Source organism: Galeopterus variegatus, unplaced genomic scaffold (genome assembly GCF_000696425.1).
Source record: "Galeopterus variegatus unplaced genomic scaffold, G_variegatus-3.0.2 Scaffold15220, whole genome shotgun sequence".
Taxonomy (NCBI): domain Eukaryota; kingdom Metazoa; phylum Chordata; class Mammalia; order Dermoptera; family Cynocephalidae; genus Galeopterus; species Galeopterus variegatus.
Window position 1 is genome coordinate 10,649 of NW_007741331.1, and position 15,171 is coordinate 25,819.

Below are 15,171 nucleotides of genomic sequence, written 5' to 3' on the forward strand. Positions count from 1 at the left end.
CCCAATGTGCTTGCTCACTGCCTTTTTCAAGAAGCCTTTGCTGATAAATCAAACCTACCACCCCAGTGTCTGCATTTCTCCATGACATCCCCACCCTCTGGGGAAGAGCTTGCTTTCTGTGATTCCACTCTAGTTAAATGTTGCCTAATCAGCCTCCCCTTCTTTCTCATGTTCATTTTGTCCTGACTCCCCCATATGCCATGTGGCTCTAGTGTCTTCTTTCACTCCCATAAAACACCCATCCAGGATAGACAGTGCCATAAACAAAAGAGATTGAAATGCAGAGAGAATTTCAAATGCAGTTTATTGCAGCAAAACAAGGAAATGGGGAGTTTAAGACATCTCCACAAAAGACAAACAACTTGCTTACACCTTATGTACAAACCAAAGCTGCACAGAGATAGAATACTGAGGAGCTGTCCAGAGCATGTACTCTGATCCATCACAGCGAAGAAACCCTGGGTCTAACTGGCCTTTCTCTGGCTGGCTTAAGGAGGTGCTTTGAAACGTCATGTGTGCGGTGGTAACTACTGAACTGTTTCTCAGGCAAAGCACTAAGTAGGTCATAGCCAGGGTACTGAGATTGCCACTGATCTGAAAACTTCTTTGGGAAGCAGAGCAGAAAAGAAAGAGCTGGGGAAATAGGATGCACCAGCATAACTAACGTAGCTCTTTTCTCCAATAAGGCTGGTACAATTGACCTTGGTCTTGCCAAGTATATTTGGTAGTGATGGAGACGGAGAGCTCACGGGACAGAGAGCACCTCTCTATCTGCTTCCTCGGGGATAACTGGAGGAAACAAACTTCACGCTGGAACTGCCTCCAGAGATCTTGGCACCCCCAGAGCTGGATCCCCGGCCTCCTGAGGAGCCTCCAGAGCTCCCACCACCCCCTCCAGAACCACCTCTGTGGCCCCCAATGCTGCCTCCGGAACTGTAGCTGCCGCGGCCGCCACCGCCACCTCCGGAGCCATAGCTGCCACCGCCACCACCTCCAGAACCATAACTGCCACCTCCAGAGCCGTAGCTACCACTGCCACCGCCGCCGCCAGAGCCGAAACCTCCGCCTCCTCGGCCACCACCTCCACTGATGGTGGTGTGGCTGGTGCTCACAGCTGCAAGGGGAGACTCAGTTATCTTTAATCCTAACTCCCTCTCCAACCCAACAGAGCCTGCAGGTACCCCTGGGAAATCGGCTTATACTTACATACGCTCACGTTCGGAGCACACTCTCCAGACATCCTGTAGGAGAAAAACAGCAAATCTCTCATGACACTCCAGCTTTACAAACCCCTTCCCCATGCCATCTCAGCCATCTTGAGGACTCTCCCCATCTGGGGCTCCTCCAATCCATTTGATCTGAAACCTAATCCAGTTCCCTCTGGCCTCCCAAACCTCTGTCATTTTTCTCAGCATGACTACAAATTAGGGAGAAATCGCCTTATAAATTAGACAAGAGTCTTGCAACTCATGAGGGCCACCTCTAAAGTCACTGACTTGAGGCCAGATGACATCTGAGGCATCCCGGATGAAGAATGAATTACTGCATTTCAAAGTTCTTCATAGAGATGTTATAGACCTCAAAAAAAGAGAAAGAAAAAGCTTGGGACTCTGGCTCCCAAAGTGAAACCAAATTTTTCCTTTTGCCACCGGTACTCTTTATTTCCCCATTCCCAGGACAAGCTGCAGTCAGGTGGCTGCAACTTCAAGCACAATGAGCTTGCAAGGAAGAAAGCCCATAAGCAGTGGTCTTACCACTTCTTATGAGGGTCCCTTCCTCACCTGCTTTCTTCTCCTTCCAGGAGGGTTCTGTAGGTGGCGATCTCCATATCCAGGGCCAGCTTGGTGTTCATCAGCTCCTGGTAGTCACGTAGCAGGCGGGCCAGGTCCTCCTTGGACTGCTGCAGAGCCTCCTCTAGCTCATTCAGCTTGTTCTGAGCATCTTTGAGAGCATTCTCACCACGCTGCTCAGCATCGCTGATGGACTGCTGCAAGCTAGAGATCTGAGAAAGGAGAATCCAGCACATTACGCCTTTGCATATTACCTAATCCCAACTTGGCCTTCTCATCTCAGATTGAGCTCCTCACCCCAGTGAGGCCAATACATGAGTCCAATAGGACCACTGGACCTTCAGCCATCTCACACATTCACCTGCCTCTGGATAGCTCATCACCATGTTCCTTAAAAGACCTTGGACATCAGAACCTCTCTTAGCCCTGAGTCAAGACTCGCCCAACCCTTACAGACTTGGCATGCTTCTAAATGCTTACCCTAAAACCTCCTGGCTGCCATTCCTCTCACCCCCCAACTCTTAAGTCTCACTTTGGGTCATGGGCTAGGTCACTCATTCTGACCACTGCATCTTTCTCTACTAGGCCATTTTCGCAAGTTGCCCTAAAGAGAACTCAGCATGACCACTGAATTCTGGAAACCAGCATAGTCATCAAAGGAACTGGGGATAATAATGTAGCCTTAGTATAGATTGCAACATTCAAAACTAGGAAAGCACCCCCATTTCCTGAGGGCCACCCCCATTCCATGCAGCTGAGTGCTAGAAGAAGGAAGTATGTACCTGCTTCTTAACACTGTCGATTTCAGATCTAAGTCTCTGGATCATCCGATTCAGCTCAGAAATCTCCATCTTTGAATTTTTCACGCTGTCACCGTGTTTGCCAGCAGTAATCTGCAGCTCTTCATACTAAAAATCATGGATCACATCAGTTAGACGTGGGCATGACTCAGGCACACAAATAGGTAACACAGAATAGCAAGACAGGACATTTCAGAGAAACTGGCCATGCATTCAGGCCATTCACCTTGGTCTGGTACAAGGTCTCGGCCTCAGCCTTGCTCCTCTGGGTGATATCCTCATACTGGGCCTTGACCTCAGCAATGATGCTATCTAGGTCAAGGTTGCGGTTGTTGTCCATGGAGAGGATAACATTGGTTTCGCTGATTTGAGTCTGCATCTGAGACAACTCCTGCAAGGCATGATAGTGCAGTGAGTCTAATAATGCTAAAACAAAAAGCAACTTAGATAGAGGGAGGGAACAGGAGATGGAAGATACATCTCTATTCTTCTGTGTAGTGGTGGGTTCAGGCTTGAAGGCCCTCCATTTAGGTAAACTTGGTGGAAATTAGAAAACTCACCACTTGGAAGAGTGTTGAGAAGAAATCGATATCCTGCTGCAGGTTGTCAGCTCTGGCCTGAAGCTCCACCTTGTTCATATAAGCAGCATCCACATCCTAAAGGTACAAAGGACATCATGAAGCCATATTCTTTCTAAGGCAGGTCCCTTTCACTAGCTGTGAGTGGATTTTCCAAGTAGAAGAGGAGTTTGGGGTCTACTCCTCACCTTTTTACTCCACATAGATCATAATTCCTAGATTGCCTCACCCCTGGATATCACAGTCAAGGGAGCTGGCCTGCCTTTCTGAGAATTTGCCTCCCACTTACTATGTAAGGTGCTGGGAAATATTGAGAAGCTGAGTGCCTACATAAGTCCAGGTCCATGATAATGTTTAAAAAAAAAAAAAAAAAAAAAAAACTCTGTTCCAGATATTCATCAGGCCCACTACCTTGTTCTTCACATCATGGTTTCTTTCTGCTTACTAATTGGAGACCCTCTTCTATTATTTATTTCAGATGTGAGTTCTATCCTACAAAATTTGCTCACCTTCTTGATGGTCACAAATTCATTCTCTGCATTTGTTCGCTTGTTGATCTCATCCTCATACCTGCAAGAAAGCATAAATGATTAGGAGATGCAAAGGCAGTGAGGCCTGAAGTCCAGCATTCTAGACTAAAAGTGGCATTGCCTGTCATTATCTCTCTATTACATTATTAGGCTGGGACATCTCAGCCACCTCTTTCTTCTAGACAAGAAAATCACTAGACCATTTCCATCTTCTGAGAAGATGGAGGCTTCTGAAAATACCAAATTGATTTGCTTCTAACCTAAGAAAGGACATAGCTACATACTGCTTCATTATCTTAACTTATCGATTTCTGGAAATCTTTTAGAGCAAGATTCAGGACTTTCTTACTTGTTCCTGTAATCCTCCACCAGGTCTTGCATGTTCTTTAGTTCTGTGTCCATCCGAGATTGGTCACTCTTCAGTTGGTCCACTTTCCTTCTAAGATTGTTGATATGTGTCTCAAAGTAGGGGTCTAAATTGTGGGTTCTAGTGGTGGTGTCTATCTGCTGCAGCAGCTCCCATTTTGTTTGCAACACCTGGTTCTGCTGCTCCAGGAACCTCACCTAAGAACACAAGACCCCATTACTCCTGGTGCTGAAGTGAGGTCCCATGGCCACTGAGTGCCAAGTGCCAGCACAGAGCAAGGCCCATGCTTCACTTGGAAAAGAACTTTAGTTCCATCTTCATAATGAAACCCAACTCATTGTTAACTCAGAGCAGCTTTGGAAGGGAGTAGCTATACAAATACCAATAGCAAAGCACATACAAAATTATTGCAATTATGCTTGGAAATAGATACATGATATTTAAGAGATTTGCCTTCTAATTTTTTATAAAAATTGGTTTGCATTCCCTGGGCATATACACAGTTCAAAAGTATGTTGGAAAAATCCAAAATTGAATTTGAAATGTATTTGAATTTGAAATTACAGTACCAATGTAAAATTCTCAGAGGGTAGAGCTCACCTCTGACAGCAAAAGATGCTTGGCACTGATTTACTACATACTTTTTCTTATAATATCACAATGCTCTCTATTCATATTCAGCTCCCTTTTTATGGTTAGGAAAACCTGTCTAGGGTTCTCATTTGTACCCTAGAAAGTTCAGTTAGCCCCATTTCTATTATCTTCATTCAATAAATGTAAGTCCCAATACAGCTAAAAAGCTGAATAAAAAACACTTAAAGGTAATGTCAGACTGACCCATGTTTATGTAGACCACAGACCCCTTTGTCCAAGAGAGAGTTCAGTCATTAGCACCATTCACAAGCACACTTTTAACATAACTCCCAGAAGACCACTCCATAAAATATCCTTTTAATCATCCAAACACAGAAACTCAAGGTTCAAATCCACACATGTCTTGGCTGTACCAATCTCAAATGGACCAGGAGCCACTCTCCCAGTGCACTGAGCAGATCAACTCACCTTGTCGATGAAGGAGGCAAATTGGTTGTTGAGTGACTTGATTTGCTCCCTTTCTCGAGACTTTATTTTTTGGATCTCAGGGTCGATCTCCACATTTAGGGGTTGCAGAAGGCTCTGGTTGATGCTGACTTCCTGTATGCCACCAGGGGGGCAGACAGGCCCAAAACCACCCCCATATCCACCACCCCCAAAACCACCTCCACCAAAACCACCTCCACTGCCAAAACCACCACCACTGCCAAAACCACCACCAAAGCCACCACCACCAAAGCCGCCGCCACCAAAGCTGCCACCACCAAAGCCACTACCACCATAACCACCACCAAAGCCACTACGTCCACCTCCTCTAGCCACACTTATGGAGATGCTTTTACTACCACCAAGGTTAACAAGACTCCGACTTCCAAAACCACCACCAGCACCTCCACCACCACAGAATCCACCTGAAAATCTCCCACCACTTCCTCCACTGCGGCGTGTGGAGCTGCCAGTGGTCCTGCGCTGGAAGCTGACTACCCCAGCAGAGCCAGAGCTGAAGCCCCCTCCGCTCCGGTACCCAGACCTTGAACTAAACTGTCGACTCATGTTGACTCAGAGAAAGGTAGCAGCAAAGTAGAAAGAAGAAAGGAGCTAAACACTCCTCTACCCCAAGCACAGATACTTCCCCTTATATACAGGGAGGAAATTTGGGCTTGGTCCTCTGGAGTCAGCGGAGATGCAGTGCCTTTTAAGGGTTTGGCTTGCCTGCAGCCATACAAGATTTTTACGAGCCTCAACAATACGATAAACACTACACACCTAGCTCCCAGGATGGGCTCTCAAAATTGCTGCGCATGCAAGATTGGCTAGTGTGGTAATCATTTTATCAGACAAGATCTCTCTTTAAGTGTTCATGAGTTTGTGAAAATAAGACCCCACATCTGCTACCTGGTGTTCAGTGGCAGGATTTCATGACCCCCATCACAAAGGTATGTAAGTTTCCATTCTTGCCTTGCCCTTCTAATCAACTAAGCATATATACTCTCTCCCTATGCACAGCAGGTGCAATGCCCCATGCTTGGATTTCAGGAGCTGTCTTGCCCATTTCTGAGATTTGCCCTACAAAACCCAGGGCTCACCAAGTTATATCTCCTGACATAGAGTAAGGTCTTTAATAACTAAAACATTTAAAGCTTTTTTGCTGCATTGACTAGTTAAAGGAAGAGATGCTGTCATCAAACAGGATGGATGGGTAGGTGCTCTAGAGAGATAAGGAGGGAAAATCATGTTATTTTCTAGGTTTCCCAGTTGTTCCTTTTCTTCAAAGATAGACAAGGGCAGGAGACAGACACCAGAGGCACGACAGAGACACCAGCAACAGAAAACAGGTGCCAATGGACAGCATGCAAATGCCTGGTGAAAAAGCATGTGGAGCAGTGAGATGAGTAAATAGAAGCCATTTAGGACATTTTGTAAATCAAAGGAGTGGAGGTGAGGCTTGACAGTGGGTTCAAGCTGTGCACTGGACTTAAAAAGAGATGAATGTGGATTTGGAAGGGAGGACAATGACGGCAGTCTGGAAAGCCTGATCTGAGACATTTAAATTGTTTCTGTAGGCAATGATAATTATAATAGCTAACATGTATCAAACACTGACCATGTACCAGGCACTGTTCTGCATATTTTATATGTATTTAACTCAATTTTCACAATTTTGAGATAGATGTTATTATTCTACCCATTTCAAAACTGAAGAAACTGAGGCACAGGGGTTGAATAACCTGCCCAGGTCCACTGGTAAGTGGCATAGCTGGGGTTTGAACTGAGAATACCTAGCTACAGTGTGCAAGATCCTAACCCACGTATGACAGCACAGCAACTGAATTTGTTACCCTGCCTGCTGTCCCACTGCAGAGAACTCCAAGGGCAGGAAGCCTAGTTCAGGCCTTTGAATCCTTGGCTCCTGGCACATGCAAGTACTTAAATATTTCTTCAGTTCACTCTGAGGAGGGAGATTGGAAGCACAGAGTTCGGTGAGGAGATTTTGCTTCTGTCCAGGTGCAGGAGGAACCAGAATGCCTTGTGATGGGCCACAAAACCCCAGGGGCCTTCCCGGGGAGCAGCACTTGATCAGTATCAATGGGTAGTGGTGGTATTGACATCTGGAAAGACCAGAACCCACAAAGACTCTCATTCAGAGACTTCTTAGAAGCCTGGCACTCTCCCCACACTTGCATGTAAATATAGAGTTGAAGAGTTAGGGGGTGAAGCCAGCTCTAATTTTAGCTGACTCCAAGCAGCTCTGTGAGTGGTAAATCACAAAGATGCATGGGAAGTCTCCACAATGGAATGTAAGATCAGCAGGAGAAAAGAAGTCTGTGAAGCCCATCAGTCCATTGCCCTGTGGCTCTGAACCAGGACACTGTGTCCATCCTCTTCACCCCACTCCCCACCATTGAGCTGTGTCCCTCTTCTTCTCCCATGGTTTTTGCCCTACACCTTCCTCCAATAAGTGCCCCTCACTCTCCACCATCTCCTCTCTTTGCCCCCCATCTCCACGGCACTGTTGTCTGGGACTCTGTCTTAGCACTGACATCCTTAGGCTGCTAACCCAATATCTCTTTAGGGAATAAGTAATCCAGGTCTTGTTTAAAACAATGGGGCCTGGGATGGCCTTGGCATGGTAATGACTGTTGCCTAATCATTTTCTGACAGGCAATCAAAATTTTTTAGTTCAGCATACTCCCTCATGAGACATATCGTTCTGCACAATCGATTCTTCTAGCATTTTGGAAGGGTGTGCATATGTGTAGCATGCATGTCTGTATGCATGTGTGTGCCAGCCAAACACAGATCTTTGTAGTGATTGGTGTTTCTGTCCACAAACTAAGAAACTGACATAGAGAAAAATCAAAGAGATGGATGGCCAGGCAATCAGTAGACAATTTACAGAGCCGTAAAACTTACTCTAGGTGCTACTGTGAAAGGGGAGAAACGCAGGAACTAGAAAGAACAAGGAGGCATAAAAGTCACCATCAGCTTACATTTGCGTAGCTCACTGCACCAAACACACGCACAAACACTGTCCCCATGAGCCCTGAGAACAAGACAGCCAAGCTCCTTTCAACCCATTTTATGAAACAGAAAGTTGAGGCTCAGAGAGATTAAGTGGCTTGCTCTAGACACTCCAGCTAGGAAAAGACACATCTGGAACTAGAACTTGGGTTTTCCGGTTTCAATTCAGTGGTCTTCCTTTTGAACTGGAGAAGAGGCTCCAAGACAGGCAAGTGGAAGTGGTTCCTGTAAACGAGTGCACAGAGGATCACAGAATATTCCTGCCCACAGGGACTCAAGGGCCACACCATCTACCCTGCCTAGCAGAGAAGTGAGAACGCAGGTCCAAAGAAGTAAAAAAAATTGTCCAATCATACAATCAACTCCTGGGAATCCTCCGATCTCTGAATCAAACTCCTATCCTCTTCACACTGCTCACTTGTGAGGCAACGCACTGGGCTGGAAGTGCAGCGCAGCCGCTGACCCAGTGTTCTGCTTCCCATGGTGTCCCCCAGATTGTGGTGGGTGTGTGAAGATATTAAAAAACAAACGTGGGACAAAGGTGTGAACACACACCCTCATTCCAGGCTCATTTGTGTACTCTGAATTTATAACATAAAGACAAAATGAGAGGGGCACTACCATCTACAGGGACCCACTACATGTCAGGAGCTACGTCTCATTCACACAAGCACAGGAAGTCCATGTGGTTGTAGTCAGTAGCCCCACTTTAAAGAAAAGACGACTTGGGTTTGTAGAGGTTAAACTACAGCCTGAGGTTACCCAGCTGGCAACTGACCCGCCATGCTGCCCAGTTCCAGCGTGCCCACCTGCTTCACCCACAGCCTCCTCCTGTGCCTGGCCTAACTTCATCTCCTGCTCACCCTCTCACCCAGACTCATGCCTCAACCCTTCCTCCCCCATGCCGTGCCCAGATCTTCATCACTCTTGCCCCTTTTCCTCTCCATTCCTATGCATCTTCCAAGCCCACTTTTATTCTTCTACTCTCTGGAAGGCCTTCCAGATGCTTCAGTAACTCACTTCACACCCCTGGGGCACCAAAGACCTCAATGCCCACACATGTGGCCCTGAACCTATTCCGGTGCATCAGGCCTTCAGAACAAAAGTCTTCATCTCCCCTGCCCCATCGGGCAGTGGACGGGTCCAGATTTCACCTCTTCCAGGGAGTTTTCCTTGATTAACACCAGGCAGCTGCTCTGCTGGTTTCTTTTCCTGAGCTCACTTGCTACCAAATTCAAGTGCATGTTGGTGTGTTGGTTGACTCATTCTTATGTGTGTGTGTGTTTGACTGTGTGTTTGCTGGCCCCTCAATTGTGCTGAGACTTTTGCAAGCAAGACTAAGTCCCCGGTGTCTTTGGGTGCCCCCCCATCCTCCCACACAGGCTCCTACACGTGAGGGGGACCCCCAGCAGTGCTGGGTGACAGAGTGCCAGAATGCCTCCAACCCGGGGACTCACACACACACACCCCAGAATGATGGCTGCAATGAGGCTGCCATGGGCTGGCTGCGGGGCATGGCGGGGGCAGGTGTGGTGATGTGTTGAGAGCTTTTTGAGGGATGGGACTGAGAAAAGAGTTGAAAAGAGACATGCAGTGACAAGTCACCCAGCCCTGCGGGACTCCACCAGGGACGTGGGAGAAGGAAATCTCAGAGGAGTGGGGAAAGCCAAAGCTGGGAGGAGTAAAGGAGAATCACAGACAATTGGGAGGTGGGGTGAGATGTTGAAAGCCAACAGCCAGCAGAGGAGGGGCCGAGGCTTCTTATGCGGGAGGGAGAGACACAGACCGAGGGGCAGCCCTGTTTAGGACAGACAGTGGAGAAGGAGTCCCCAGGAGTCCCTCACTAGCAACATTGGAGAAGAGCGGAGGCCAGAAAGGAGAAAGCTGAATATGAGCACATAGGAGAGAGGCAGTGGAGCTTGTCCTTCCCTGTGCCCCCGCAAGGATCTCAGTCCTGGCTCTGCACATTTCTAGCTGTGTGGCCCTTGGCAGGTCACTGACCTTCTCTGAGCCTAAGTTTCCTCTTCTGTAAAATGAGCACTATATCTACCTTCCAGGGAAACTGCAGTGGAGTAAATGACAGACAAAGTGAAGAGGAAGGATTCTCTCTCACCTTGCACTTGGGAGGACCCAGAACCTGATATAATAATCAGGAAAACTTTGGAACAAGGCCCTGTTTCACTGGAAGTTTAAGTTCTTGAAATGAGGCCATGTTATGAGAGAAAGCCTTGGGGGGCCCACAAACTTGTCTTAGGGAAGCTAGGGGCCCATCACAGAGAAGAAGGGATGCTAGGTGTGCCTGGAGCTGAAGGGAGCTAGGGCTGGCTGGGCCCTTACTCTCACTGCGGAATGGTGGCTCTACAGGGTGGGGACGAGCCCCAGGCCTGAGCACACTGGAACAAGCGTGGTAGCCAGCTGCACACTCGGAGTCCCCTAGGAGCCCTTCCAGGCTTAGGATTAGGCTGTTCAGAACCAATGCTCCATGATAGAGAACCTTCCAACACCCCGAGTTCCCAGCTCAGCGCTGCAACAGATCATTATCAACCTGAAGACATCCAGTTTTTCAGACTGATCAGAAAGCTGATAAAACCAGGGTGACAAATCCAACAAAATAATGGGAGCTACACTGAATTTGACTAGGGACTGCCAGGGCACACAGCTCATCCTGAAGACACATCCTGGGCCAAAGGGCTGGGTAATTGAGGGTGAGGTGACATTCTCAAAAGACTCTTCCTGAGACCAAGATCTTTCCCAGCCCAGAAACGTACACTTTGTCCAGGGTCAGACAGAGTTAGAATTTTATTGAGCCAATGGTTGCTCCTCCTGTTCACCATGTCCTGAGATCAAAATCTCTGTAGATGAGAGGCTGGTGAAATTAAATTTAGATTTCCAGAGCACCCCGCCCTGTCACAGCTTCTCAGAGGGAGGAGCAGCTGGCAAGCCCTCCCTGGGACTCAGCGCCCTGAGAGCCGCGCTTCCTCCTACGGGCCCTCTGTTTGGTTCATGGATGTGCCTGCTTTGCTTTCCCTCGTGGGAATAGCATTGATCAGGGGCAGGGATGGAGTGCTTCACAGTCCATGGAAGGACTACAGAGCCCCCACACATTGTCTCCCTAGACCCCTCCCAGGGACAGTGAGAATCATGTGAGATCATGTCATGGGGGCTTTTGTACATGCTTTGTAGAATTGCTTGTTGTTTTCACTGGGGTGATCTGGAGGTGAGAGGCATTTGCTCTGGATGAGATCTCTCATTGTCTCTAACAGGAATCTTGTCCATACCAGGGGACCTCCTCCAGTGACTTTCAGTGCCAGCCACCATTGCTTGGGTCCCTAGAATAACTCCTTCTTACCCGGAACATCAAATCAAGACTTCTCATTCACACTCTGAGATCCCTGCCTGGGCTGATTCCTCTCCCCTTTGGCCTTTATTTCTCACACCCCTGCCCTGTGGCATCTCTGTTCCAATGTTCCTAGGAGTCGAGAATATTGTCGCCTCCATCTGACCCCAGTCCTTCACGACTAAGATGGTCAAGTCTTCTGAAGAGAAAAGGCAGGACCATATTTTCTGGGACAATCCCAATTCCTGCGCAGGGGGATGGGTAAGATGACCTCTCACTGGCCTTTCCCCTGTGCTTTTTCTCAGAACCAATCTGGATTCCCTTAGAACGTCATGCACAAATGCACGATCCGAGGGATAATCAGATCAACTCCCTGTAATGGGGCTGGTGGTGCCAGAAAACTTAGATTCTTTTTACAATCCTGGCTAGAGCCCTCGGCCTCCCCACGACTTTATCCTTCCCCAGCATCTGACCTTATTCTTCCCATATAAAGTGAACATAAAAGAATTCCTTTTTCCTCAGGCTCCACCACATGAACTCTTAGAGCAGCAAAGATGTGATGTGCCTCCATGCACATATCCCACCCTCCTTCGCCCCCTCCCTTAAATTCCTGCCAAACGGTTAGCTACCCTCTGCTTGAAACTTGATAACTCCCCAGGTACCTGCTCCCATTTCAGGATCAATAAAAGGTGGTTCTTACATCGAGCCAAATCTGCTGTAGTTCCCACCCCTGCCCCCACTCCACCCCCGTCTATCTGGGTCATGAGCTGGGGTCCACCCCTTTCCTGTGGGAGTTCTTCAGATTCCCACAGTTCACTGTCACATCTCCCCCAAAGACACTTTCTCCACAGAGTCTTCAACCATTCCTATGTGGCCACGTTTCTGACTCTCCACCACCAGTGTCCTGGTCACTGCCCTCTGAAGAGGTTCCTATTTATTACTGTCCTTGGGCTCAGAGCCCCCAGAGTAGTCTAACTACAGAAGAGCCTGAACCTGCTCTAGACACCACTCTCTTCCGGGTTCCCATGGCTGTCCCCAGCAGCCACCACGCCCTATTGACTCATGTGTTCTCACTGTCAGCTGTGCATGCTAAATCATTTTTATGCCACTGCTCTCTGCCCGTGTCTTCCCTTCCTCGTCCTTGTGCTCTTGCGTTTTGACTTCAAGTGCAGGGCATTGCATCTGTCTGCTCCTTCTCTCCTTCCTTTGGGCAGCCCCTCTGCTCACCTTTCCCTTTCTCAGCCTGTCCCCCAACAGGCCTGCCACCAAGATAGATGAGATGGGGAGAAACTTTTCAGAGAGAATGTAGGGGTGTGCCTGGGAACACAATGTTTTATCAGTATGGGTTGCCATCATATATCAATGAATCCCATATCCAAATTCCATCTGTATTCCTACAGGGAATGAGAAACTAGGTCACATCTTTTATGTGACTCCTTTACACAGACTCAGAAATACCACATAGGAAAAGGTGATGCCTCAACTAGGTCCATCTGTGCTTCCCTCGAGGCATCGATTAAAGACACTCCTGCTCACAACCCCCACTCAGTTAATGGGCCTCGGACCCTTGTCCCACCCAGCTTCTCTTGTCCAGCTGCTCCCTCTCGCCCACACACATTCACTTTCTCTTATCTTTGAGTCTCTGAGCCGACTAATCCCCTGTCCAGAGGGCCCTTCCAGGACCTCCCTGCCTGCACCTCTCTTCCCCAACCCTGTTCTACTTTCCAGTCCTCCAGAAGGCTATTGGGACCAAACTTCCCATCCCCAGCATTGGCACTTGCTGCGGGTCCCGCTGCTCCTGTTTTGGTGGGTCTGCCTGTGTCCTCAGGATAGGCCTTGCTTCTACCCTCAGGCTAGGAGGTCCACAGAGATACACACTCTGATTTCTCCTCCCTCTGAACCCTCCCTTCCCCATAATATATAATTTGAGTTGTGAGCACCTTAAGTTTCAGAAGATTCATTTGACATTGCATTCTCACTTCCTAGGCCACTGCCTGTCACACAGTAGGAGCTTAACTAATGCCCACTGAACAAATGTGTAATTGACTTTTGAATGATCAGCTACTTTAAGGGTTAGTAAGATTATGTCCACAAGGTTCTTTAAGATCGTGCATTCCTTGTGCAATGAAAAAATAGTAAAAATAGTAAACTCAAACTTCCTAAATATGAGCAATTTCAGAGGCCTACAGAAATTCAAAAAGGAATAATTCATCTCCTGTACAAACAGCAGTCTGAGATAACAGAAAATTTTATTATGGAAACACCAAAAATGCCAAGCCCTTCAAGGTACAATTTTGAACCAGGTAATGATGTAATCACAAGCAGTCCCCAAAGGACCCATACTGAGCCCATCAGATGCCCCGAGAGAATCTGGACTTGGAGGCTGTGTGAGGACTACGCAGGCAAGCGGAGATGACTCTAGATCTCAGAAGTAAAGCCACATTCCCTCTCTCAAGGCGCATCACTTGGCTGATATTTCCCCCTTCCTGCTCCCTCCAGCACATCTCAAGCATCTTACGTAAGACCCAAAATTAGGAGTCAAATTCTCACAAATGCTCAGAGCCACAGAGAACAGAGGTAGAAAGGACTTATGAGGTCTGGGAAAGAGCAGTATACTGCCTTGCAAAAAACAGCAGCTTCCAAACTGGCTTAGGATTGGAACCCTTCCAAGACCCAAATCAGATTCTCGGACCACTCAGGCCTGGGCACCTGGATGGAGCAGGGCTAGACTGCATGTGCCCAGCCAGCTGAGTGATTCTTGGTAGGGTCGTTATGGAGCAGAGTTGAGGAAGGTTCAGCCTTCCAAAGGATGGAGCTGTCGGGAGGGTACAGGACAAAAGCAGAACTTGATTGTCCATCCACTCCTCCATCCACTGCTAAGAACAGTCCTCCCTTTGGATAAGTACTCATGCCCCCGTGCCCTCTGAAATAATCCCACCTTGGTCTGTTAACCCAGGGGACGATGCTTCTCCAGGCAGAGATTCAGAATCAGAACAGACATGACTTACAGGCATCTGAGTAGGAAGCAAATCTACACTCTCCATCAACATAAAAGTAACAGGCTGCAAACCAAGAGGCAGGGACTGTCCCCTGGTGCGGAGGTTCCCCTGTCCAAGCTAGTTGCCTTGCAACCAGCTACTTGCCGGAAGGGATCATTTGGTGAGCGCCCTGGTGGATTATTGTTCACAGAGTGCAGGAAAGGGAGTACGGGGTGGAGACATCAACTCTGATTATCCTCCTCTTAGATGCTCTAAGCCTCTCTTTCCCCGCAGCAAAAGTAGGCCCCTGGATGTCCCCAGGGACGGGAGCAGGGCCAGAGGAGCGGAGTCTGAGTGAGAATGTGGCTGAGTGCCCTCCAACGAGAGAGCTGCCCTTTGGGCTTCTCCACCCTGCGTCCCCACCTAGACTCGGATTTATTGGCAAAACTGTCGAGATCCATCAGAAGGTAAGCGAGAGGGAGGCAGGCAGGGCGTGGGGCGGGGGGAGCAGGGTGCGCGGGACAGGAGAGATTGGTGCGGCGTCGCAGGAGGGTGGCCTCTACTCCAGGATTCGCTTGTGGGAGGTGTTGGTGGAAGTCTGGATGATCTGCACGCGCGACGAGCCGCCGCCGCTTCTGCTGCTTGCTCCGTAGCTCCCGCCGCCGCCGCTCCCGT

General features: G+C 48.4%; 1 protein-coding gene across 1 annotated transcript; it reads right to left on the reverse strand.

Moving 5' to 3' along the window:
- Positions 1 to 767: 767 nt before the first annotated feature.
- On the reverse strand, positions 768 to 5,712 carry LOC103582190 (keratin, type II cytoskeletal 1-like). Its single transcript, XM_008563848.1, has 9 exons — positions 5,128 to 5,712; positions 4,048 to 4,262; positions 3,678 to 3,738; positions 3,151 to 3,246; positions 2,817 to 2,981; positions 2,573 to 2,698; positions 1,782 to 2,002; positions 1,207 to 1,241; positions 768 to 1,114 (listed from the first exon to the last, which is right to left on the reverse strand). Exons 1-9 carry the CDS (start codon positions 5,710 to 5,712, stop codon positions 768 to 770), a joined length of 1,851 nt encoding a protein of 616 aa, XP_008562070.1.
- Positions 5,713 to 15,171: the final 9,459 nt, after the last annotated feature.

Bases quoted from the DNA above. Each gene is read 5' to 3' on its own strand.
- LOC103582190 (XM_008563848.1), bottom strand. From the start codon at position 5,712: ATGAGTCGACAGTTTAGTTCAAGGTCTGGGTACCGGAGCGGAGGGGGC. The intron at 4,263-5,127 runs GTGAGTTGATCT...TTGTGTTCTTAG, and splicing joins TTGCCTCCTTCATCGACAAG to GTGAGGTTCCTGGAGCAGCA. The intron at 1,115-1,206 runs GTAAGTATAAGC...CTCCCCTTGCAG, and splicing joins TGCTCCGAACGTGAGCGTAT to CTGTGAGCACCAGCCACACC.